This window comes from Octopus sinensis, linkage group LG1 (genome assembly GCF_006345805.1).
Source record: "Octopus sinensis linkage group LG1, ASM634580v1, whole genome shotgun sequence".
NCBI classification, from domain to species: Eukaryota; Metazoa; Mollusca; class Cephalopoda; order Octopoda; family Octopodidae; genus Octopus; species Octopus sinensis.
This window is the reverse complement of record NC_042997.1, coordinates 206,068,110-206,095,547: the sequence shown is the minus strand read 5'-3', so window position 1 is coordinate 206,095,547 and position 27,438 is coordinate 206,068,110. Positions and strand designations below refer to the sequence as shown.

General features: G+C 35.5%; 2 protein-coding genes across 3 annotated transcripts in view; both read right to left on the bottom strand.

Moving 5' to 3' along the window:
- The window catches only part of LOC115211065 (protein mono-ADP-ribosyltransferase PARP14-like), a 554,188-nt gene that overhangs the window by 430,470 nt on the left and 96,280 nt on the right, over positions 1–27,438 (bottom strand). The window lies entirely within an intron of this gene.
- Positions 1–27,438, bottom strand: part of LOC115209604 (protein mono-ADP-ribosyltransferase PARP14-like) — a 132,281-nt gene that overhangs the window by 74,630 nt on the left and 30,213 nt on the right. Inside the window, exons 3-6 of one of the 2 annotated variants that reach the window (XM_029778047.2) lie at positions 24,605–24,784; positions 16,382–16,518; positions 15,890–16,117; positions 14,598–14,825 (exon numbers count right to left, since the gene is read on the bottom strand). In XM_029778047.2, coding sequence (XP_029633907.1) covers positions 14,598–14,825; positions 15,890–16,117; positions 16,382–16,518; positions 24,605–24,784 — 773 coding nt within the window. The remainder of the gene's footprint in view (positions 1–14,597; positions 14,826–15,889; positions 16,118–16,381; positions 16,519–24,604; positions 24,785–27,438) is intronic. The other variant, XM_036508696.1, reaches the window with a different exon arrangement.

The window sequence follows — 27,438 nt, the reverse complement described above, 5'->3', positions numbered from 1 at the left end:
TGGAAGGCACCTGGGCATGACAAGATCCCCAACTTCTGGTTGAAATATCTAACAGGAATGCACAAAAAGCTGGCTGAAAAATTTAACAACATACTGGCAGAGCCAGAGACAATGACTAAATGGCTCACAAAGGGGAAAACCATCTTAATTCCCAAATCAAATGAGTCAGCAAAACCAGAAAACTGCAGACCAATAACCTGTCTCTCTACAATGTACAAGGCATTTACTGCAGTGATATCGCAAAGGTTGAACAAGCACTTGGACGAAAACAACCTGTTTCCAGAAGAGCAGAAATGATGCCGCAAAGGCTCATATGGCTGTAAAGATCAACTAATGATTAATAAAGCCATAACTGAAGACATCCACAGAAAGAAGAAAGGCCTCAGTATGGCCTGGATCGACTACAAAAAGGCGTTTGATAGCATCCCCCATGCATGGATCCTCGAAACACTAGCCATTAACAAAGTAGCACCAACAATTATAAAATTCATAGGAAACTCTATGAATAAATGGCAAACAGTGCTACAGCTCCAAACAAAAGAGGGACTCATAAAAACCAAAGCCATCCCCATTAGAAGAGGAATATTCCAGGGAGACACGCTCTCTCCACTCCTTTTCTGCTTGGCACTGTCACCTCTATCTGATATGCTAAATAGTACTGGATGCGGATATAAATGTTACGGCAAAACGATCAGCCACCTTTTATATATGGATGACCTAAAACTATACGCTGCAAATGACAAACAGCTGGAAACACTATTAAAGACAGTTCATGGATTTACCAAAGAAATAGATATGAAATTTGGATTAGAAAAATGCGCCAAAGTAACCCTGAAAAGAGGAAAACTAGTTAAGAGTAGCAACATCACACTAGATAAAACCAATGAAATAAAAGAATTAGACCACAGCCAAACTTACAAATACTTAGGAATCCATGAACTAGATAAGACACAACACACACAAATGAAAGAGAAAATGAAAAAAGAATATTATAGACGAGTTAGATCAATACTAAAAACAGAGCTCAATGCTAAAAACAAGATAATAGGTATTAACACTTTAGCTGTCCGAGTTAAAAGTTACAGCTACAATATCCTTAACTGGACACTAAATGAACTTCCAAAATAGATAGGAAAACAAGAAAAATAATGACAGGATCTAGGATGCATCACCCAAAATCTGACATAGAAAGAGTATATATATACAACGTATAGAAGGTGGTAGAGGCCTTATACAGCTGGAAAACTACTATAAAATAACCACCATAGAACTGTAAAAATATCTACATCAGAAGGAAGGAAAACTGATACAGATAGCAGCAAAACACAAGCAAAACAAAAAACTGTTCTCAGTATTTACGGAAGCTGACAAATACAAACATGAAGAAGAAGAAGGTGAAGAAACAACAAAAGCTATAAAACAAATGAAATCCAAACTAAAACTAGAACAGCAAAGAACCATGATAAAACGATGGCAAGAAAAGCCCCTTCATGGTAAATACTGGACTAAACTAAATGCAAAAGAAATAGACAAAGAAAAATTCTAGCAATGGTTGAGAAGCTCAGGACTCAAAGCAGAGACAGAGGGATTTTTAATTGCAGCACAAGACCAAAGCCTCCCCACCAAAAATTACCAAAAACATGTAATGAAAAGAAATATTACAAGTAACTGCAGAATATGTGGAGATGGACAAGAAACAATAAATCATATTATCTCTGGCTGCCCAGTCCTGGTTAAGAAGGAATATATTCACAGACATGACAGAGTTGGAACCTACATACATTGGAAACTATGCCAACATTATGGAATAACAACAGAAAAAAGATGGTATAGGCACACACCAGAAAAGGTCACAGAAAACGAGAAAGCAACCATACTCTGGGATATGCCGATACACACAGATAGAGAAATTAAGGCCAACAGACCAGATATAGTTGTCAGAGATCATGAAGAAAAGAAATGCTTTCTAATTGACGTATCAATACCGGCAGATAACAATGTGTCTCTAAAAGAAATGGAGAAACTTTCAAAATACAAAGACCTGGAAATAGAGGTAACCAGAATGTGGAATCTAAAAACAAACAATTCCTATCATAGTAGGTGCATTAGGCATGATAAAAAAATATTCAGACAAATACATAACAAAAACACCAGGACTTACAAACACATATAACATACAGAAAATTGCACTACTAGGCACTGCACACATCCTACGCAGAACACTTTCCATACAATAACAATCAGAGCATCACAACAAATCACAGCACATACCCAAGGCACACAGAGCTGCGCTTGGTAGTGAAGTGAAAGCACACTATAAAAATAAAACTACTGAATAATAATAATATAAAAAATAAGAATAAAATATGGTTAATTGTTCCTTTTGGGCCACAGTAAAAATAAATATTATTAAAGAGATTTTAAATATAATTGAAATGTTCAGTAGGGATAATAACAAATATTATAACATTTTCTCTAGTAGTAATTTTGGAGTTGGTTATTCTATTACTAATATTGTTGGTAATATTATTTCTTCATTTAATTAATAAATTTAAATTGAATAAGTTTTGAAAAAATAAATTAAATAATGATTTCAATAATAATAATAAAGACCATGATATAATTTATTATACATGTAGAGATAAGACTACATGTAAATTTATTAATAAATGTAATTTGGATTATGTAGTTTATAAATGTATAGTAACTTTAATTGATGATAATAATATCAATGATTATAATTTAAACGCGATCTACATAGGGTCACCTTCTAATAAAATTAAATTAAGTGTGGCTCAACACATTTATTCTTTTAAAGATAGAAATCTAATTAATTCTACAGGCCCTAGTAAATATATGCGGGAATTTAAATCTAAATGTATTAAATATGAATTAATTTGGAAGATAATTTGTAAGGCAAAATCTTATCGTATAGGTAGTAATTCTTGTTTGTTGTGTACTAATGAATTTATGGAAATATTATTTAATAACAATAATGAAATATTGATTAATTCCATAGATGAGTGAAAAATTAAATGCAAACATAAAGTACATTTACTTATATAAGTTTAGCTAATTTTTTCATATGTATAAAACCCTATTTTATGTTACTAATTTGTTTTAGATATATTCTATTGTAGTATTAGTGTATAAATTAACATGATATTATATGTTGTATATTACATTATTTGAACACGTTTCAACTTGGATGTTCCTTAAATAAATAAATGAATATATAAATTAATGAATATCTATTAATTATAGTAATATAAATTAATTTAACTAAATTATATATATTTTATGCATTTTAGTATTAATTATTTGGACTTTAAATTTATAGTAGTAATTTATAGTTTTGTTTTTTTGTTCTCTTATTCTTTGATTCGAGAAGCTTAAATATCTTTCGTCATTTTCATTAATATAATACATACTTCTATGTATTTATTCTATTTTTATTTATTTATGCAACGTCTTCACAAGTTAAATTTCTTATAAACGTTTTTATGTTTAAAATTCAGTTAACAGATATTCTGAGATAAGATAAGTAATGGATTTCTTTTGAAAACAATATTGTTGAATTTTGAATTGAATTTTGATTGATTTTATTGTAAAAATATTGATTTCTATATTTTTATTTGATAATTATAAGTTACGATATGTATATTTATTTACTTATTATTATTATTATTATTATTATTATTGTTGTTGTTGTTGTTATTGTTATCTTGTGAACTATAATCTTAACATATTACATATAATTTACATTCTGAAATAGTTTTGTAAGACAAAATTTTATCGAAAAGGTAGGAATTTTTTTATTTGTTATGTTATATTGCATTTAAGTAAATATTTTAATAATGATAGAAACTTTGGTTAATTCTATAAATGAGTGAAATATTAAATCTATACATAAATTGAATTAATTATATAATAAGTTTAACTAATTTGTGTGTATATATTTGAACCATTTTTCTATTTTTAATTCTTGTAGTTATAACTTTTAGTAGTATTATGTAAATAAGTTAGCATGAAGTTTTTTTAGTATATATTACATAATTATAATAAGATTGAAGTTAGATGTTTATTAAATAAATGAATAAATAATTTAATGTATATAGATTAAATTGTAGCATTTCAGCTTCACTTAATGTATATTATGTATTTTAGATATATATATATATATATATATATATATATATATATATATATATATATATATATATATATATTGTTTTAATTACTTGTATTTTAATTTTCCAGTAATGATATACTATAGTTTGATATTTTTTCTTCCATAAGCTAGAATATATTTTCATAAATAAAATAAATATTTCTACCTATTTATTCTAGCTTTATTTATACCACGTTTTTAAAGAGATAAATTTATTATAAACACTAAGACCTACGTATTAAGTTTAAAGATTTAGTTAACAGAATATGTTCGATATTCCATGATTTTGTTTTAAGATATATTGTTGAATTTTGTTCGATTTATTATCGTAAAATTACGTATTTTTATTTATATTCATATTTTCTTATAAGATAAAACATGTACATATATTTGATTATTTTATTGTTTTTATCTTGAACCTATATTTAAATTGAATTTATTTTATTGTTATCAATTTGAAAATATAACCACGAAACACTTGTAGTCAATTTATTAATTATATACTATTTATTATTTTGCACTTTATTTAGTTCTAGGTAAATGTTTTATCGTATCTTTAATTCTTTCTATATGGTATGATTTAAGTATATCATTCCTGAATTGCTACATGGTGGTTCTTCTCTAATTTATATCTATATATATAAAATTGAGAATGTGTGTCTGTCTGTCTGTGTGAATCCCTAAAACTTGAGAACAACACAACCAATTTCAATCAATTTTTACACATGCCTTACTTAGGGTCCATTTAGTGTCATGGGCAAAAGAAATGTTCAACTTCTTGCCTAGGGCGAGCCCACAGCAATATCATATCTTCTCCACTATTTCAGTATTACGTGTTAAAAGTGAAACAAAAACATCTCTCTATTGTAATGTCAGATACTTTCACTTTAATACTGAACCTATTAAAGTCAAACTATTATATAACAGGGATGAACCATTAACAGTGGACATCTATTTTGCTAGAAGAAGACTTGCTATGGTCTTATATGCTACACCACTGGTTTTCAATTCATATTAATCAAATTAATATTCAATTTCTCACCCTTATTATTTTAAATTTAAATTCACATGTATATATATATATATATATATATATATATATATATATGTATATGTATATGTAAAAAATACAAACTGGGACAAGAACGCAAAACATTTAGAAGACGATACAAAAAACACGGATGGGACATTCGAAGCCTTCGATCTTCAGTCAAGAACTGGATCATCCTCGCAATTTCGGCCGATTAATCTTGAGATTGCTCCGATCTGGCCAGCCCCAAAGGAAAATCTAAGCCAAGCGCATTAGATTCCTTGGAAGAAATCCTCGAATGTATACAAAACAAGGACGGAAAAACGGACGATGTTGGGTAGCAAAATTCACGAAAGTAACAAGGATGTTGCGACCTATTCAAAGGTAGAAACTCCAGGTTAATGTGCAGTAATTTGTGTAGTATAAGTAAATAAATGGAGTTGAACTCAGATGCTATTCAAATTCTTTTACTTTCGACATATGATATTTAAGCCCGTTTTTTTCACCGTTCTTTAAAGATAGTACCACTTACAATTTGACTGTTACCAGGAAAACTGTCTGGCATGTTATTCCATATGGAAAACAGATTAAATCTAATCTTCCTTTGCAGTTCCATGAAGTGGTTGGTAAGAACTTTCCAAAAAATTCTAGATATTACTCAATTATCAATTCTCATATAGTTAGAGTTGCCTTCTCCAACACAAAGAATCTTTCACAAATTATATCATTTCATAAAACCAGTCTGCTAAATAAAAGTTCATTTTCTGGGAGTTCCAACATTAATTTTGTTAATTCCAGTGCCCTCACGTAATAATAATAATAATAATAATATTAATCAATAATAATAATAATAATAATAATTAATAATAATAATAATAATTAATAATAATAATAATAATTAATAATAATAATAATAATAATAATAATAATAATAATAGCAATAAAAACATGGTTTTTGTCTGTGAGGACAACCCCAACAGAATTTGTCTAATAATTCTAAGATCAAGAATTCTATATACCAATGTAAAATTTCTTGTGGTACCGATGTCTACTTCTACATTAGCGCATACTCTTCCCAGTAATCTAAGAGAATTTCCAATCATTATTCTTCATTTAGAGATAGCAGTAAAAGTCATAGCACAGGGCTAAGTAAATTGGTTTGATATATTAAAGACAACAATAAGGATTTTTAGTTGGATTGGTTCATCATGTCCATAGCTTTTCCTTATGATAAAGGCAAAGGATATTGTAACATTTGCAACTCTGAACTCTTCCATATTCTCTTCTCTAAGAATCACCTTCTTAACACACTTATAGAGTGATCTTACAAATGTAAGCACTGGCAGAAACATACCTTTAGCTCATATAAGTCGATTTTACATGTCTTTATAGTTTGAACAGTTAGTTTAACTTGCACTTTACTTCAATAGAGAAATCCACTTCCAAGCCTTTGAACATTTTTTCAACCAATATATCCCTCTTTATTTGTTCTCTACTTATTATTTCTTTACCCCTTCTCTTCCTAGTGTTTGCCTTTAAAGTTGAATCTACTAATGGTTTTTTTAAATACTTAATAGTGTTCTGTTTATCATTCATGCAGTCATCAAAATTGTTATAATGTCTTGCTGTTGAGAAAGGTTCTTTCTTTCCTGATGAGAATATTGTATTTTACACCGTTTATTCCTCTGGAATAAACGAATGTTGTCTTTGAAACATATGTCGAAAGTAAAAGAATTTGAAAAACATCTGCATTCAACTCCATTTATTTACTTATATATATATATTTACTTATATATATATATATATACAGGTATATACACAATGTATATATATATAGATGTATATGTATACATGTATGTCTAGATGTATATATATATATAGATGTACATGTAATATGTACACATATATACATGCAAACATATATACACTCATACACACATACCCCCCCACACACACACATACATAGGTGCAGGTGTGGCCGTGTGGTAACAAACTTCGTTCCAAAACACATAGTCCTCAGTTCAGACCCACTGTGTGGTAACTTGGCATGTGTCTTCTGCTATAGCTTCAGACCAACCAAAGCCGTGTAAGTGCATTTTGTAGACAGAAACTGAAAGAAATCAATTGCATGTATATATATGTATGTATATATGTAAGTCTATGTGTGTGTCTTTGTGTTCTCCCTCATCACTGCTTCATAACTGGTGTTCGTTTATTTACATCCCCATAACGTACTGGATTCACAAGAAGAAACTGATAGAATAAGCACCAGGCTTATCAAAATATAAAAAGCACTAGGCAGTGTCTCATATTCTTCACCAACACATTCTTCACCAACAAGACATCCCACAAGGCATCTTGGAGACATCCAAGTTCTCACCAATGCATCAGCTGGATCTCATCATTACATGAAGATCCTTTCTGAATTCTGTTCAACTGACCCATAGTTACCATAGTTCAGATTGACATAGATCATTCACTAATAAGAAGCAGGATGAGGATTCTACCTAAAAAAGTCCATCACTTCAAGAAAATGGGCCGACCACGCATTAACACTGCCAGAACCTCGGACCCTACACTGCGAAAATGTTTTGCTGCTTCTATCAAGGTTGCCCTCAGTAGCTGCCCAACCTCCTCTGCTGAAAGTAGGTGGAATTATATCAGGGAAGCTTTGTATACCACATCAATAGATACTTTCGGCATGAGAGAAAGGCAGAACCCAGTTTGGTTCAGTGCTGGGCTCTCAAAGCTGGAAATAGTTATCGAAGCAAAGCATGCAGCTCTGATGCAATACAAGAGTGATTCTTCTACAAAGTCATTCGAAGAACTCAGAAAGGCAAGAAATAAAACCTAACTGACTGCCAGACGCTGTGTAAATAGGTATTGGCAGGAAATCTGTCAGAGTATCCAGTCAGGTGCTGACAGTGGCGACACCCGTGGGATGTATGCCAGTTTGAAGAAGGCCCTCGGCCCATCCGCAACCAAGTCAGCCCCTCTGAAATCAACTACTGGAGATCTCATGAAGGACCAAAGCAAGCAAATGGATAGATGGGTGGAGTACTACCAGGATCTCTACTCATGGGAGACCACGGTAGCTGAGGCAGCAATCGAGGGTGTCAAGATCTTGCCAGTCATGTGCGAACTTGACAGTCTGCCATCTATAGCAGAGCTCACCAAGGCTATTAGCAAGTAACTAGCAAGTAACAAGGCTCTGGGAAAAGACGGCATCCCCTTACAAATCATCAAATCTGGCAAAAACACCATCCTACTTCAGCACCTTCATGAGCTTCTGTGTCAGTGCTGGGAAGAAGGTACAGTCCCTCAGGATATGTGGGATGCTAACATCATTACACTTTACAAAAACAAAGGTGACCGTGGTGATTGTAACAATTACCGTAGAATATCTCTTCTAAGCACTGTTGGAAAGACCTTTGCTCGCATTATCCTGTCCAGGCTACAACTGCTTGCTTCGTGAATTTATCCAGAATCACATTTTGGCTTTAGAAGAAGCAGATCAACTATTGACATGATATCCTCCATACGCCAACTTCAGGAGAAGTCCAGAGAGCAGAAAATGCCATTATATATGGCCTTCATTGATCTGACAAAGGCCTTTGACTCGGTAAGTAGAACAGGCCTCTTCACCCTGCTCCAAAAAATTGGATGTCCACCAAAACTGCTGAGGATCAACAAATCTTTCCATGATGATATGCAAGGCACCATACAGCACAATAGTTCAACATCAGCCACCTTCCAAATAAAAAATGGGGTAAAGCAAGGTTGTGTCCTTGCTCCTACATTATTTGGCATCTTCTCGCTGCTGCTGTCACATACCTTTGAGACATCAGACCATGGAGTGTTTCTGCACAGAAGAAGTGTCGGGAAACTGTTCAATCTCTCACATCTGCATGCCAAGACCAAAATCAGAAGTGTCCTCATCAAGGAGGTGCTATTTGCTGATCATGCTGCTCTGGTATCACACATAGAAGAAGCCCTACAAAGGCTCATCAACTGTTTTGAGCAAGCATGTAACGACTTTGGCTTAGCTATCAGCCTTAAGAAGACCAACATCATGGGTCAGGCTTCATCGGACATCCCAAACATACATATTGGTGACCACAGATTACAGGAGGTGGAGAAGTTTACCTATCTTGGCTCTACATTCACCTACAACCTATCCCTTGACGCTGAGCTCAATATACGCATTGGTAAGGCAGCTGCTGTGATGGCCCAACTCTCCAAACGGGCAATGGGACAACAATAAGCTGACCAAGACCACAAAAATGAAGATTTACCAGGCATGTGTACTTAGCACTCAACTGTATGGAAGTGAGACTTGGACGACATACACATGCCAAGAGCGTCGCCTAAATATCTTTCACCTGCGCTGCCTCCGGAAAATCCTTGGCATCAAATGGCAGAATCATGTCCTCAAGCAAGCAGGAATACCAAGCATGTTTGCACTCCTCACACAAAGATGTATGACATGGCTTGGACATGTTAGCCGTATGGAAGATGGCAGAATCCCCAAGGACATACTCAGCAGAGAGCTTGCTAGGGGCACTAGGTCTGTGGGAAGACCGTTCTTATACAGGGATGCTTGCAAAAGGGACATGAATGCCTGCAACATCAACATTAGAAACTGGGAAGCAGTTGCCAGCAACCGTGGAGATTGGCATCGTACTGTAAAAGAGGGAACACAAAGGAGTGACAGAGAGAGAGAGAGAGAGAGAAAGGAGAAATGGAAAGACAAGAAAAGACGTCAACAAGAAACTACAACATTACGACCAGCCAGGCAAAATTTTCGCTACATTTGCAGCACCTGTCATTTATTTACATCCTCATAACTTACTGGTTTCACACAAACAAACTAATAGAATAAGTACCAGGCTTAAAAACACTAGGCTGTGTCTCATATTTTTGTTTGCTCACCCAGATGTATCTATCAATTTATCTTTGTATGTGTGTGTGTATATCTATCTAGCTAGCTAGCTATCTAGCTATCTATCTATCTACATATATATATATATGAAAACCCCACTAGAATGGGAGATAGCGCTAATGATCTGAATGATATGATATATATATATATAAAATGTAATATATAAATAAATATCTGTAAATATAAACCATCCGATCTTCTGATTACCTCATTTCTTCTATATATATATATATATATATAACACCCTAATGAGAGCCTTAACTCCCAAATTTTAGTCATTTATTTTATGATCCAAAACTAAGTCAAAAGTACTGAATGGATCTTTATGAAATTTGGAAATTATATTCTCTACATAAGGGCCATAGACCCCATGACAATTCATATATTTTTGCTATTGATGAAATTTTAACCATAGATATTAGACACAAATGAAGTAATATTTATGAAATTTCATCTCACAAGTTAGAAAGACCCCTCCATGATGATTTAAAACCCACAATTTTGTAATTTTATCCAACCAAAGACGAATACAGTCGTACTCTTGGAAGCTGTAGGGATACCCGAGCATAAAAGATGGGCATTATTTGTAATTCAATGGTACAACAGTGTAACAGTTTGCTTTGACATACACTTACATTGTGATTTCTGCAATGTGGTGCATAAATTATCAAGTAAATGAGAGGCATCTTTGCCTCCACTGATTCGGTTATAAAGTGTTGAGTAAAGTTATTTGATTGCAGATCTCCTTTCAGTCTTTTTATTATCACTCGGTCACACATAGTCCCTAGATGGTAACATTGATTTCAAGGCCTTCCCAGATGAGTGACTGGTTATTCAAAGACATTTATAGATTGTAAATTTATTCTGTCCAGTTACGTATCAGTATAGTGGTCATTTGCAAACTCCAACTTTCATTTCCCTTTAGCCCTCACGTCACACAGTTGTTAATGTTTATTTCAGTTGGGTTACGCCCTTCCAATTGCTATAGATTCGTAATGCATCTTACAGCTGTGCCTGTCACCTGGATGGTGAGGAATCCTACATTGGGAGTGGTAACGAGTAGGGTAGGGTAACTGACTGCTTATTGTGATCATTCGTCTTTTGGTTTCCTGTAGCTTTGCTCTCTTTTACAAACCCAGTGAACATATATTTCCTATTTCAAAGAAATTCACACAATAGATATAAGACCCAAGTTAAAAAGATTCTCAACAATTCAACTTCTCTGGTTGACATTAAGATGCCCACCCCCAACAGAGGCCTTAACTCTCACATTTTAGAGCTCCATGACCTTTATTTTTCAGGAGCAAAATCTTTTTGACAGGTTCAATAAGACTGGAATTTTGGAATATGCACATAAAAATCAGTAGTATGGGATACATGTAGCACGATTACAATTTTTGGGGGGTGTAAAGAGGGAAATAACTCTCATTTGCAATTTTGATGAAATTCGAAACATAGATATCCCAGTTCATTAGAGAAAATATAACAGAGAAGTCTAATTCTTCAATTGCATGTAACACAGGCAATGTCGGGTATCTCTGTGAGTATATATACATAATAGAAATAGGTTTCAAAGACAAAAGAGACTATACATGGTATAAAGAGAGAAAAAGTAAAAAGAAAAAAGAGAAAATGTACATTGGATATAAAGAATAAAGGCTATTTTATGAAAAGTAACGATAAATATATACAATTACATGAACTGAGGTAGAATTAAGAGGTATAAAAGTAATTATTTTGAATTATTAAAGAGATTCAAAGTCATACCGGTATTATCAAAAGCTGTTCACTGGCTTTGAATGAGCACTGATTTCCAAACAGTGTTAGGTACAAAGTTCCACTTTAAACAAGGTGAAATATTTAAGATAAAATAAAATATCCCTTGTGCCTCCGAAAACCTAATCCATGCCATTATCTGCTTATCAATACATTAGCCAAACAGTTATGTCACTCTGACGAAGAACAACTCTTCACAAAGAGCAAATCTACTACCCACCATACAGACAGATACAGGTCAGTGAGCACATAGAAAGATGTGCTAGGAACCTTAAACCGAACTTCCTAATTTTCCCTTTCTATCACTGTTCACAGAACACCTCAGTACAGTAAAGAATGAATAAAGAGGCATCTTTCATTAATAAATATCATCTACAACTCAACATGAACACATAACATAATACAGGACACTATTAACCTTACCAATAATACTGCTAACTCCTATACATCCCATACACCATTCATATTATAGTATTGTATCTACCCTAATTGCACCACTGCCAGAACTGCTTACCTCCCTGACATATAATCTTTTTACTAAGGGACTACTTGACCGGACACCATTTGGAAATCGGTGCTCATTCAAAGCCAGTGAACAGCTTTTGATGATACCGGTATGACTTTGAATATCTTTAACAATTCAAAATAATTGCTTTTATACCTCTTAATTCTACCTCAGTTCATGTAATTGTATATATTTGTCGTTACTTTTCATAGAAAGGCCTTTATTCTTTTATATCCAATGTGCAATTTCCTTTTCTTTTCCTCTCTCTCTCTGTATATATATATATATATATATATATATATATATATATATATATACGAAGTCTGATAAGTAAGTATCCAGACAGTTGACATAGTAACGAAGCTAAAGCATGCAGAATGAAGCTGCTTAACAAAAGTTGACCTTGAACTCTACCATGCATGTGCACAAAGTTTTAACATACTAGCTCACTTCTGATGTTTACAGCAGTGCTTGGAAGGAGCATTTGTAGTGTGCGATCATTGCATTGACCATGACAGAGAAAGTTGTCATGGCGATACATGTTCAGAGGCCTACACAAAGTTGCAGAAAGTGTATGAAGAGAAGTATTCGAGTGGTTCAGATGATTCCAGTATGGCAGCAAAAATGTTGATAATGATGCACGTTTTGGGAGACCCACAGCCAGCAGAACTGAGAAAAACAGCGCAGATGTCCATGTAGCTATGAGGGGAAATCGTTGAATCACCATCTGCGCATAATCAGAAAATGTGTAGATTAGTTACAATCCAGTTCAGTCTATTATCACTAAAAATTTGGGTATGAGAGGCATGGCTGCCAAGTTTGTGCTAAAACTGCTTTCAGCTGACCAAAAGGACACTCGGATTTCAGTTGCACAAATTCTCATTGATTGTGTCAAGAACGATGTAAACTTTTTGAAAATTTTGCAGTGGCCTCTGAACAGGTATCAGCAGGCTTTTGGCAAAGTTTTATGCAGATTCTCTGCTCAACTTTCTCAGTAATTGGTCAATGTAACAATCACACACTACACATGTTTCTTCCAAGCACTGCTATAATCAGTGGAAGTGAGCTAGAACATTAAAACTTAGTGCACATACACATCAGAGTTCAAGGTCAATCTTTGCCAAACAGTTTCACTCTGCATGCTTTAGCTTCGTTACTATGGCAACAGTCCAGATACTTATTAATCAGGCTATGTATATACATATGTATGTATGTGTGACAGAAGTTGGAATAAGGGGAAAGTCTATTGATCCATCACCTGTTGGGTACTGAAAGTCTGGTTTAGGTGTATCTGTTGGTGTAGATGTGTCTCCTCAGGGGATTACAGGACACATCTTATTAAAATAACATGTGTTCTGCAAGATTTCTTCTTAGCGTGTGTATACAAAAGCAGCAAATTAAGGGACACAGCTTCTTAATTAGAGAAGATCAATAACAAATATCAGAAACAAACTTCAGAACAACTGCAAATTGAATATTTCAAAGTGGACAAGGTTGGCCTTCTTCAGGGTGAAGAGCTTCAAATTCTCCTTGACAGTAAATTTACAAGATGTTTTAAAGAGTCGCAGAACAAGAAATGGAAGAAAAGGGGAATCAGGGTAGAGATTATTGATGTGGCATTGTGATATATATCTTGGTTGTGGCAATTTGGAAGAAGACAAGAAGGAGGAGGAATGGAAAGGAAAGAAGAGAAGAAAGACATACAAGCATCTTTGACCTTCAGCCTGCAGAATCAGAACTGACTCAGGGTCCAACAATAAATACAACAACAACAACAAGCAAAACATTCTTAGCTTCAAATGTTACAATGGAATATTTCAGAAGCAAGAATTTGGTGATGGGAAATGGTATAATGAAAGGATAAAGCACAACAAGATATAATGAACAGCATTAAAGGTAGCATGAAGAAAGGTACCCAGGACATGCTGTGAAGTGGTTGGCACTAGGAATGGCATCCAGCCATAGAAACCATGCCAAAGCAGACACTGGGGTTCAATAAACCCTTGTGGCTCATTGGAGCCAGTCAAAATGTTGCACCCATTAAAGTATGGAACAAGAGCAGTAAATTATTATGGGGTCATTTCTATTTCTTTTCCTTATTGAGGAATATTGGTTTTTAGTAAATTCCAAGAATATCAACATCAAACAACAAACAACAAATACATCAACCAACCTTTACTATTTCTGTGTCTTCAGGTTTAAACACAAAGTAAACATCTTTGATCTGGCTTGGATTTTGGTTTGAGTAGCTTTTCACTGCTTCATACATTGTTTCGGGTAGATTTTCAATGGGGTAATTCAATGCCCCAGCCCCTAATATAGGAAATGCAAGACTTTTGGCTCCCAATTCCTCAGCATTTTCCAGACAAGTGGTTATTATTTGAGTCAAGTTTGCCAGAATCTAAAAAAAATAATCGTTTAGTAATTGATAATGAACATTTTATGGAACTATTTCCAAATTCTTCTTACAGGGAGAAACCATTAAGTTGTAATAAATATATTCTTTGATTAAGAAATATCCAACATGTTTAGTTGTTGCAAACAGAAATGGTTTATGATTTACAGATTAGAATAACATTTAAACAACATCAAGTGATTACTAGATTAATAGACGATGTGATCATTGGATTAACATAGATCATGTGACAGAAGGATCAACATAGATCATGTGATAGAAGGAAGCCTGTCTAAATGAACATATGGATGCCATGAATGGAAAGAGAAATGTTGTAAGATTAGGTGGATACACAGTGTAATTGAAGTAGGCTCTTGTAATTAATGGAAACAACAACAGGGAATAAGAGAGATTAATGATTCTTTACAAGAGGGAAATCTGAGTGAGAACATATTGTAAAATGCAGCAAAACAGCCCACAAGGTAGGACAACACAGTGAACCGCCTGGGATGCAGTGTTTGGGATACAACAGCCTTTACACTGCGCACAAGAGACTGTATTTTAATGTAATAGTTTGTTCAAGGAATATCTACAATACAATGTATATCAATCAATTTCGAACTGGATGTTAGCAAGCATTAGGAACAATTAGAATGGTTGGTGAGGACAAAACTGTCTCATGGAATATGCTCCTAGCATTGGCTATTTGATTCGTAATCAGTTGCCTATCGTCCATCACCATGTGGAGGAAAAGGTCAAAGTTTTCCTCAATGGTGGCAGTTGCCTGTCTTTCCAGTGGCCATTCCCAGAATTCATGATCTGGAAACTGTAAGGAACGCTACAAGTCCAGACTGTCACACTGTAGCCCAAACTGTACATCAGTGGACACCAAAGTACATGCTTCTGTCTTGAAGCAGACGGAAGTGTTGTATGACTGGAAAAACACATCTGTGGACTGTGCATAGTGTTATGGACAATTCCATTCATGCCACAGGGATGCTGGATCAATGGTAACCTAGGGTTGTATAACAACTCTTTCAATAAATCAATATAATATGATTGATACTTACTGAATCAGAGGAATTTTCATCCCACTCAGGTAATGTCAGATGAAATACATTCTTACATTTGAGGTCATGTCCTTTAGTGATGGCTATTGTAGATGTAGAAATACCTCGAGGATATTTCTGGTTACATTCATATTGTATCTCTGGACCAGCAGCATTGAGAATAGATTTGGAGAGAGAACCATCATTAAGCTGGAGGATTTTATTGGTGCTGTTAACGATGACATCAAGCTGCAAAAGTAATTAATGGTAAACAATTAAGGAACATTCCGTGGAGAGAAGAGAGATACATTGTTGCAGTTGATATTGTTGTTAAGAAAGGCTCTACAGAATGGCTGTAGTAAGTTTGAGGTTGTTAAAGTTCACAAAAGATATACTCAAGATATCAGATGTGAAGGAAATAAAATGTTTGAGTTAGTTTGAGAAAATGTTTTAATTAACTCGAAATGAAATAACAATTAAATATAAATATGTTAAGTGAATCTATTTACTCACATATGCATTAGTAATTGAATCATTTATTGGTTTTATATTGATGCGACCATATTCTCCAGATGCCACATTAGTTCTGGGTGTCATGGAGGATGGTTCCTGTTGTGAGCCAGGAAAGGGTGTGTTTGACGATGTGCTTCCTGAAAAGAAACAAGTATCTATGCATGTATGTTTATATATGCATATCATCATCATAATCATCATCGTTCAGCATCAGCGTTCCATATTTGTATAGGTTGGTTTGACAGAACATGCAAAGCATAAATATATATAATCAATTGATTAATAACAGACGATGGGTAATTGTCAGCTTATAACACCTGTTTCTTATGCATCTTAAATAGTAAAAGGTGTGCATTATATCATTGCTAAAACTGTAATCATCAGATGAAACATAATTTCAAAAACAAAAGAATATCCCAGGAAGACAGTGGGAACATGGTGAAAGGCAGCTGAGACTGAAGATGAAATGGGAGAAAGACCAGCAAAGTTGGTTTTTGTGGGCATTAAGCTGTAAGGTTACGTACAGAATTTAGTTTGTAAGATGGTGTAATATGATATTTATGGCCAGCGTCCAGGGTAGAGGGTGTAAAATTGGAATCAGATAGACTGGCTGATTTCTGAGACTGGAGATGAGGTGTAGGTGATTAATTTCTATATTTTTATTTTATTATACTAGCCTAAGGACAGTGAACAAGTGAATGAAGAGCAGCTTTGTCGCACTGCCCGCACCTCAGACAGGCTCATCTGTGCCTGTAGAGTTTATCTTGGACTGGTAGCACCCGCCACTCAGTAGCACTGTATTCCAGACTGTGTGTTCAGATTTGGGGTTACTCGGAATGCTCTTAGAAATTGTTGAAGTGTAAGGTCATCCATAACTTCACTGTTCACCTTATTCAGCACCCTCTTTCAAGTGTCAACAAAATGTTCTGCTTGTCCATTGATGCCTAGCATCTCCCCTAGGACATTGTCACACTAATTTTCCACTAATCCTCTATAAAAGGGGAACATCCATCGATCCTTTTGCCTGACTGGTAGAGGACAGTGAGCACCTGATGACCTTCTAGGTGCCAGGTGCCCAGTCTTCGTCTATTCTTTACCGAGGACTGTATTGGGTTGAAAGAAATGAAGCTAGTATGCTTCGCTGGATGTGCAATGTCAGTGTGCATGTTCGACAGAGTGTAAACGTCTTGAGAAAAAACTTAACCATAAGAAGCATCAGATGTGGTGTGCAAGAGAGACGACTGTGCTGGTGTGGTCATGTGATGTGTATGGACAAGGACAGTTGTGTAAAGAAGTCCTGATCTCTAACTGTAGAGGAACCTATAGTAGAGGTAGACACAGGAAGACATAGGATGAGGCGGTCAAGTATGACCTTTGAACTTTGAACCTCACAGAGGTAATGACTTGTGACCGTGACCTTTGGTGTAATGGACCTGTGGTGTGAGGGGACCTGTCAAGCCAAGTGCACCCAAGCCAATGGCACATAAAAAACAATCAACCTTGAAAGTCAGGCCTCATGGAGGCAAAGTGACTGAGTACCCTTCGAGCATTGGGCCACATGGAGGCAATGTGAATGAATTCCTTTCAAGTTTTGGGCCTCATGGAGGCGAAGTGGCTGAGATCCTTTTGAGTGGACCTCACAGAGACAAAGTACTTGAGTTCCTTTCAAGCGTTAGGCCTCATGGAGGTAAAGTGGCTGAAATTCTTTCTGAGTGTTGGGCCTCACGGAGGCAAGGTGGCTGAGTTCTTTTTGAACAGGCCTCAAAGAGGTGAGGTGGCTTAGTTCCTTTTGAATGGGCCTCAAAGAGGTGAGATAGCTTAGTTCATTTTGAATGGGCCTCATGGAGGTGAAGTGGCTGGGTTCCTTTCGAGCACTGGGCCTCGTAGAGGCAAAGTGGCTGAGTTCCTTTCAAGTGTTGGGCCTCACAGAGACAATGATCAAGACCTTTGGCATTATGTTGTGCTTCAGAAGAAGATCCATCAAGACAAACAAAACCACAGTTGTGGCAGATACTGATGCTACACAAATTGGCACCTGTGCCAGTGGCATGTAAACATACCCATTACACTCTTGGAGTGGTTGGTGTTAGGAAGGGCATCCAGCCATAGAAAACCAGGCCAAATCAGACTGGAGTTTTGCACAGCCTTATCCTGCATGCCAACTGAGTCAAACCATCCAACCCATACCAGCATGGATAACGAACACATGATGATGATGATAATACTCTCTGTCAGAGCTCAAAATGAACTGCTTACAATCAATAAATTGCTGACAGTCAGTTCTTTATTTTATAGTATTGTCTCAGTCCATTTTATTCATTTGGGAGAGGAGAGGCAGAATCCTTCTACAACATCTCCCGTTTTTAGAATTAGTCTCTCCTGGCTTCTCAGAGTTTTAATAGCTCTTATGTTTAAGGTTTAATTCCAGTGTTTCCATTCTTTTCCATTTTCTGGTGCTAGGTGTAGTTTCAAATTCTTTGGATGTTGGTACCTCAAATATATCATACAATACTTCCATGGGGATTTCATTTCTTGTCACCGTTTTTTCTGTGAATCTTTTTAAGTTCAGGAGTAACATTCTTCCAATTTGTTTAATAATTACATCATCCCAACTTTCTTAACAATATCTATAAACTTTAAACAAAATCTTTGTCACCTAACTTAAAATATTTTTGTTGTTTGTTTTTTTCTAGTTTCACTTGGTATCAACTTACCAATATTGGATCTGACCTTTCTAGAAAACATCAATTCTGCAGGTGACATTCTGGATGGTGTATTCTCTTAGAAATTGATGAAATGCAAGGTCATCCAATACTTCATCATTTTCCTTTTTTAAGGCCCTTTAAAAGTGTCAAAAAAAAACATTTTGCTTGTCTATTTAACCTAGGATGATACGGCAGAGTGGTTATATGTATCCATGTATCATAACATTTTACAAAACATTTTGAACTTGTCTGAAGTAAACTGAGTTTCGTTATCAGACACAAAAGTATCAGGAATACCATATCCGATGAAAAATTTGTGTAAAAAAAAACTTAATGTAACCGCAAATGTTGGCTTTTTACATTTATGCACTTCCAGCCACTTTGAAAGATCGTCCACTACAATAATGTAATAAGAATCCTTAAGTGGACCTGCATAATCAACATGCAGTCTGGACCTTGGAATATCTGTTTTTGGCCATGGATGCCATTTAGTGGAGGTGCTTTTGCAGCTAGGGCAAACCTCTGCATGCTTTGACTACTTCTTCAATGTCATGCTCCATTGTTGGCCAATACGCATAACTTCTCATTAGTGATTTCACTCTCAAAATCCCTGGGTGATCAATATGAAATTCCTTTAATTATCACTTTTATAGCATGGCCGGCACAACTCTTTGTGCATACATCGAAATATTGTCACAGGTTGAGAATGGGTTCGAATTTGTGTTATGTTCAGAAAAACACATAGTTTTATCCCTTTTAGCCCTCGGCATTTCGTCCATTTTTGTTAATGAACTGATCGTTTTCTGCTCTTAATTTTGTCTTGTAATGTAACTGGTAGTTCACATATAACATTACACGAAACATTTTTAATTTCATTTCTTGCTTGTAATGCAGCAATTACAGTATCTTCAATTGGTTCTGCATTTTCTTTTACTCGATACTTCACCTTTGTTTTTGTGCAAAGACCTAATTTATTAGACAAAACTTCCGGAAAAATATAACCATTCACCTTTTTTTGAGAAAAGATATATGGGGAGGTTTCATAAATTAAATAATTCCATCCAGTCACTTCCAAATAGATTTGTTGTATTATTCAATACAAAAACTTTGGCTTTTAAAGTTCTTCCATAAAATGTAAAATTGTTTATTATTTTGTCCTTAAAATGTAGTTTTTTTTTTCTGAAACACTGCATGCAATTTTCAAAATGCCTTTCTATCCAGCTTACCTGATTGTTTCCATTTATCTGTATTAATTATTGAGATAACACTGCACGTTTCCAATTGTAACTTTACATTTGTGTTATTAATTTTTACAAACACAAATTTCCATTGAGGCTCATTTGTATTTTTTGTTGTCAATACCTTCTTTATGGGATTTTTTTCTATTAAACTGTCTTTTAGGTTCCCTCTTGCTATGTGATTTTTTATGACCTATCTTTGTCCTACAAAGAAAAGCTGAGGATGCTCGACCTTTATTCTCTTGAAAAACGCCGCCGCCGTGGTGATCTCATTCTTGCCCACATCATAAACGGAAAGTGTAACCTCTCGAAAGAGCTGTTCTTCACTCCTGCTCCAGAGCATTGGCTGCGGGGTCATTCCGAAAAGCTCTACCTGCGACGATTTCATCTCAATCGAAGGAGAGGAGCTTTCTCCGTCCGGGTTGCGGATCTGTGGAACAAGCTGCCAGACGAGATGGTGAAGATGCCGACGACCGCTTTGTTCAAAGCCTCCCTGGACCTCAAGTGGCCTGAACTCTTTACATGAACACCACCCTGTACTTAACTCCATGTCCCCCTACATGGCCTTGCTATTTGCTTTTGAGCCAAATTAACTAACTAACTAACTAACTTACCACACTTGAAGCATTTTATATTTTTTGACAGACATCTACTTTTAAAATGAATAACATTGTACCTATAGCAAGGCTTCGGTCTTGACATCTTTATCTCTTTTTCTTATCTATCACCGATTGACATGCATGAATTTGAGGGCAATCTTTCTCTTCAATTTTATGTCATGCCATAGATTTATAATCCTCTAGTATTCTTATGCTACTGCCCGTAGAGTTAATTTTTGGTCTCATTCTAATTTTTTTAATATCCAGGAACATATATCTGCACCTTTGCTTACAGTTAGACCTTGAACAAAGATTAAACATTTGAACATTGCTGGGGTCAACTTATTCAATTTGAACTTCTCACACTCTCTGTTAATCACTTCAGCATATGTGATGAAATCTTCGTAATCTTTTTTGACCAAATTTAAACATTGCCAGCAAGTATTGAACAAGGAACTTTTTTCACTGAAAATTTTCAGTAACAATTGTTTCATTGAAACAAATGTCACCTGGTTTCTTCAGCAGAATATAATTACTAAATTTTTCGTGTTTGGTAGGGGGGTAAATTTCTTAAAAGTAGTTGTACATTTTTCTCATCCATCCAACTTTTACATCCATCTTTGAAGATTTCTTCATATCTTCAAAAATATACAGAGAAGGTAATCCTTTCTTCTGGTTTATAGCTGAATTCTTCAATCAAGTTTGTTACACTATCTGGCGAGTAAGAACTGGAAGTATTTTCAGACTTCTTTAACATTAATTCCAGCAACTGTTGGTTCTATTGTTCTCACTGTAGTAGTTGCTGTCGTTGATACTGTTGCAACTGCACCATGGAGGTCAATAAGTCTTTCATATTAAAACATTTTCTTTGGTTTCATACAAAAAAAAATATATATATAAACGTTCAACGTAAGTTTCAAACAACTCACTGCCACTTTTATATCCTTGTATTGGATATAAAATATGACAAAGCAGGGAAAGAACAAAGTATTCACACAAATGCACTACAACATAATACTCTCTCAGTCATGGCTCACAGGGAACCGTTTACCAATCAATCAATTGCTGACAGTCAATTATTTTATTTTATGGTAATGTGTCAGTCCATTTTTATTCATCTGCGGGTGATTGGAATGCTTCCACAACACCATTGGAATGCATCCCTTCCACAAGAACATGAACAAGAGATGATCCAGCTTGATTAAGCAATAACTGAGGCAAGGCATAATGTTCAGATGATAAATGATGATGGAGGTGATGTAGGCATTTGCCACCTCTGTTCGACCTTTCAAGGACAGCTTCCTCTTTGCCACTTTCTGGGTAAGATTGACCACTTTGTCACCACGTGCTAGTTAACCATCACAATGCAGGTATTAACAATCCACAAAAACAATGAAAGAAAACTATGTCTTAATATACACCACCTCAGGAAACTGAGTTTTCTTATATGGAATATATATACAAAAATTCGATTCTCCAAGATGAGCTTCCACAGCAAAAGGTGTATTAAAATGTAAACATTTGGACTATAATATTTCTATATGAAAACTGCAAGCCTGTGAGTAAAATTTAAATTTTAATTACATATACATCCATATTTATAGAAGACCTCTTTATATATACACATTGCTGTTTCTTCTCGGTCTCTCACTGATGCATCAATAATAATTATACCTACAAAAAAAAAACATCAACAAATGTCCATGGGCAGTGTTCAGTCAAAAAGTAAAGAGGGACCCATAACAAAACCAACGAAAAGAGAAAGAACGGTGGATAGATAATCATGAATACTGTGAAATGGTTGATTTATGATTTACACACACTACAATGCAACACTCCTCCAAAAACATACAGAAATAAACTCATACAGTAAATACCCAATAAAATGGACAAATCCCACGTCATGTGCCATACAAGTCTGATACCCAACAGAAGAACACAACCTGCATTGTACAAACAACACACGATACAAAAACTAATATATCAGAAAACTCAAACCAAACTCATGACAAAACATACTAATACAATGCAATATTCTCCATGCCCCACAAAAAAGTACAGCACACTCCACCCCACCAGCACAAAAATGCAGCATGTGATGCAATAGAAAGTTGCTTGAAACTAACAAATGTCAAAAAATAATAGTGGGGGTGACGATGGTGATGAGCATTACTTTACTTTAGTTTATGAAAGACAGGAGTTTCTGAAAAAACTCTGGCTGTAACAGAGAAAACTAAGCTGGACCTTTAAAGGAGGCCTCTCACACAGCTGTGGTCCAGAAAAGATGCAGACAGACCACAGCTGTTATCCTGAGACAGCATCATTAGATAATAGAACAAAGAGGCAGGAAATGAACCAGCAAAAAAAAAAAAACAGGATAGTGATGCAGTGCTATTTAGAAAGTGAACCTAAAAGAAGGGGCTATAGAAAACATATGTTAACACATTGGGTAGAGAAGGGTTTGTTTAAAGTGGAAGACAGGATTGGAAGTAGAAGAGATCGCAAGAGAACTGGAAAAGAAAAAAACCATGCAGTAGGAAAGACAAACAACATAAGAGATACAGGTCAGAAGAACTTAAAAGGAAAAATAACAATAGTGCTACCAATAAGGAAGGGACAACTGGCACCAACGACTTGAATGATTTAAGTGAGGAAGATCAGTTAAATTTTAGATGAGTTGCAGGAAGTGAAAAAGTAAGAAAAAGATTGCCAGTATTAAAAGGCACCAACAGACAGAAGCAGCTAGAAATGACTAGGAAAGTAGATACTGATATCAGTAGGATAGATACTAAAAAGTATAGAAGACACTAATTTACTGATCTATGTAGGAGAGGCAGTAGTCACCAGAAGATTAGTATCTCACAGGGAAAGATTAAAAAAGAGCAAATGTGGAAAAGGAGACTACAAAATAAAGATAAGACTTTAAGACAAGATCTGAGTAGAAGAGAAACCTGGAAACTGAACAAGTTAGGGAATACAAGATTCAAATCTCTTGAGAAAAGATACTTAGTCAAAGTGAAAGGATTTGGGAGAGTCATAAAATAGTTGAAACAGCATATCATATCAGTTGCAGGTAAGCTTTCCAGCTATCAGATAAGAATAGATTAGTATCAACAGAACAGATTATTTGCGACAGACCAGAGGAGATTTTATAACCAAATAGATAGTGGAGAACGAAGTACTGAAGATTAGAAACCTAATGCAGAAGAAGCTAAAAAGTTCTGGAGTGATATTTGGGATAAGTCAATCATAATGGAGATGCAGTATGGTTAAAGAAAGTGAGGGAAGAGGTAGTGAGTGAGAAGCAGCCAAATCTAAGACTAACTAATGCATTAATGAATTAAGTGTTAGGAAAAACGCCAAATTGGAAGGGCCCAGGATCAGATTTAGTTCGGGGGTACAAACACACACACACAATACATAATGAGGGTCCCTTGTATCAGTTTCCATCTCCCAAACCAGTTGACAAGGCTTTGGTTGGCTCAAGGCCATACTAGAAGATATTTGCTTGAGTTGCCTTACATTGGGATTCAACAAGGTTAGAAATGAATATTTTTAACCACAAATCCAGGAATAATAGGAATCAGATAAAAGTTGACTGAAGGAGGAAAAATCTTAATTAACACCTGAAATAAATCATTTAAATTTTCACTAAAATATCAAACAAATAACAAGTCCTACCTCTGCTTTTACTGATTCCAAACACCATTTCTAGATGACGCTTAAAAGCACTGACTACTTTTTTCCGTACATCAATCAAACAAATATGTTTTATTTTAGAATTTGTGTGTGTATCAAGATAAATCTTTATAGTTGTTACTATACATTTGGTTCCTTCTTCTATGGGTATACCATAAATACCTGTAATAAATAAAATATACAACATATTTAATCCAACAAATGTTCTTACTCAAAATATATATAGTTAACCTGTGATATTATTGCAGTAATTTATCAGCTGCAATACCAAGAAACAATACAATTCCATCATTTAGAAGAAGATTCTTTAATAGACAGAGGGGAACTTTCTAGGTGCAATACCATGGCCATTGATGACCAAGGGGGGTCTTTACCCCCATTAATATACAATGGTATTTAATAAGAACTAAGTTTGTCTCTCTCTTGGTGAACAGATTTCTTTTCTTTGTTGTTTGTTCAGTTTAAATCACCATCACCACCACCTCCACTATCCCCATTATTATTCCATTAATTTATTTTACGTTGTATTTTGAAATTTATGGGCATTTTGGGGACTACATTCAATATTCACAGTTTTCACTATTTGCAGGTGCTCTAGGAATGCAACCCCCACAAATATGGGGGGACTATATATATACATATATATATATGTCTGTATGAGTTAGAGGTTAAGCACAACTATCTAAGGGATATTAAATATCCAGTGTGCTACTGGATGTGTACCTACGTATTTTTAACCAAGTGTTTACTATTGCAGGGCAATATCGCAACTGAGTATTAGGTATGGGTGGGGGTAAATTAGACATTTACCCAGGATTTATAAGGCAAATAAGAAAATGGAGAGGATAAACAATTGACAGGCATCATTCTGTAAACATTCAATTATATCTTTTTATTAATTGATTACAAACATATGTGTGAGCGATACAAATAAACAAACGAAATAAGCTAATAACTGTATAAACAGATACACACACACACACACACACACACATATATAAATGAATAATAATAGGTGAGTGTACAGAGACAAATCCCTTACAGCTGTTTCTACCAGGAGGCATCAAAAGCTTCCAAGTTATCTTCATCACATCAGTGATATACAGGGATGAACAGACATTGGACAGGGTTTGGATAATGGTTGAGCCCTTAAATTTCTTCAGAGGGTCCAAATGTTAGTTCTATAACATGTGGGAAAGTCAGTTAAAAAAATAGAGTAGGGTAAAATAAGGAAAGGTAAGGTAAGAACTTAATTTTAAGGTGTTATTATAATCCATGGTATTCATTATCCAAACCCTGTCCAATGTCTGTTCATCCCTGTATATCACTGATGTGATTAACATAACTTGGAAGTATTTGAGGCCTCCTGGTAGAAACGGCTGTAAGGGATTTGTATCTGTACACTCACCTATTATTCATTTATATCATCATCATCATCGTTAATGTCCACTTTCCATGCTGGCATGAGTTGGATGATTTGACTGAGATCTGGCGAACCAGATGGCTGCACCAGGATCCAATCTGATCTGGCAGAGTTTCAACAGCTGGATGCCCTTCTTAATGCCAAACACTCCGAGAGTGTAGTGGGTGCTTTTACGTCAGGCGGTACTGGTAATGGCCACACTCAAATGGTGTTTTTATGTGCCGCCTGCACAAGAGCCAGTCCAGCAGCACTGGCAACGACCTCGCTCGAATGTTTTTTCATGTGCAACGAGCAAAGTGCTAGTAAGGTGCCGTTGGTAATGATCACACTCAAATGGTGCTTTTTACGTGCCACCGGTACGGAAGCCAGTTACTCACTCTGGCAACGATCATGCTTGGGTGGTACTTTTAGCGCTCCACTAGCACGGATGCCAGTCATCGATTTTGATTTCGATTTCACTTGCCTCAACAGGTCTTCACAAGCAGAGTTTAGTGTCCAATGAAGGAAAGGTACGCATAAGTGGGCTGGTTACACCCCTGGCATAGGCCACGAGGTTATGGTCTCATTTGGCTTGCCAGGTCTTCTCAAGCACACCATATTTCCAAAAGTCTTGGTCACTAGTCATTACTTCAGTGAGGCCTAATGTTCGAAGGTCGTGCTTCACCACTTCATCCCAGGTCTTCCTGAGTCTACCTCTTCCACAGGGTCCCTCAACTGCTGGGGTGTGGCACTTTTTCACACAGCTATCCTTATCCATTCTCACCACATGACCATACCAGTGCAGTCGTCTCTCCTGTACACCACATTTGATGCTTCTTAGGTCCAACTTTTCTCTCAAGGCACTTACACTCTGTCGAGTATGGACACTGACATTACACATCCATCGGATCATACTAACTTCATTCCTTGTGATCTTACGCATGTCCTCAGCAGTCACAGCCCATGTTTCACTGCCATGTAGCATGGCTGTTCATACACCAGTGTCATACAGTCTGCCTTTTACTCTGAGCGAGAGGACCTTTGTCACCAACATGCATATATGGGTGCAGGGCATCAAAATATGTGACCAAAATGAGAAATGAGAACATAAAAAACAAAAACATGGAAAACGAACTTTTTTCAAACAACGAAAGAAACAAATAGAGAAACGAGACATACAACAAAGAACATTCCCTCCATCAGTTGTCCCTTGTTTTATCTACTTTGCATTTTGAAGTTAGGGACAAGATGCGACTTTGTTAAAACAGTCCTTTCCGCAAAGCAAATAAAATAAAATTTTGGATTTTTTGTGGAGGATTAAAGTGGTAGCAAAAACAGGACACTTAGAACAAAATAGTAAAAACAAACGGTGATGGCTGTTAAGCCATACTAAGGTGAAGTGGGGAACGCTGGA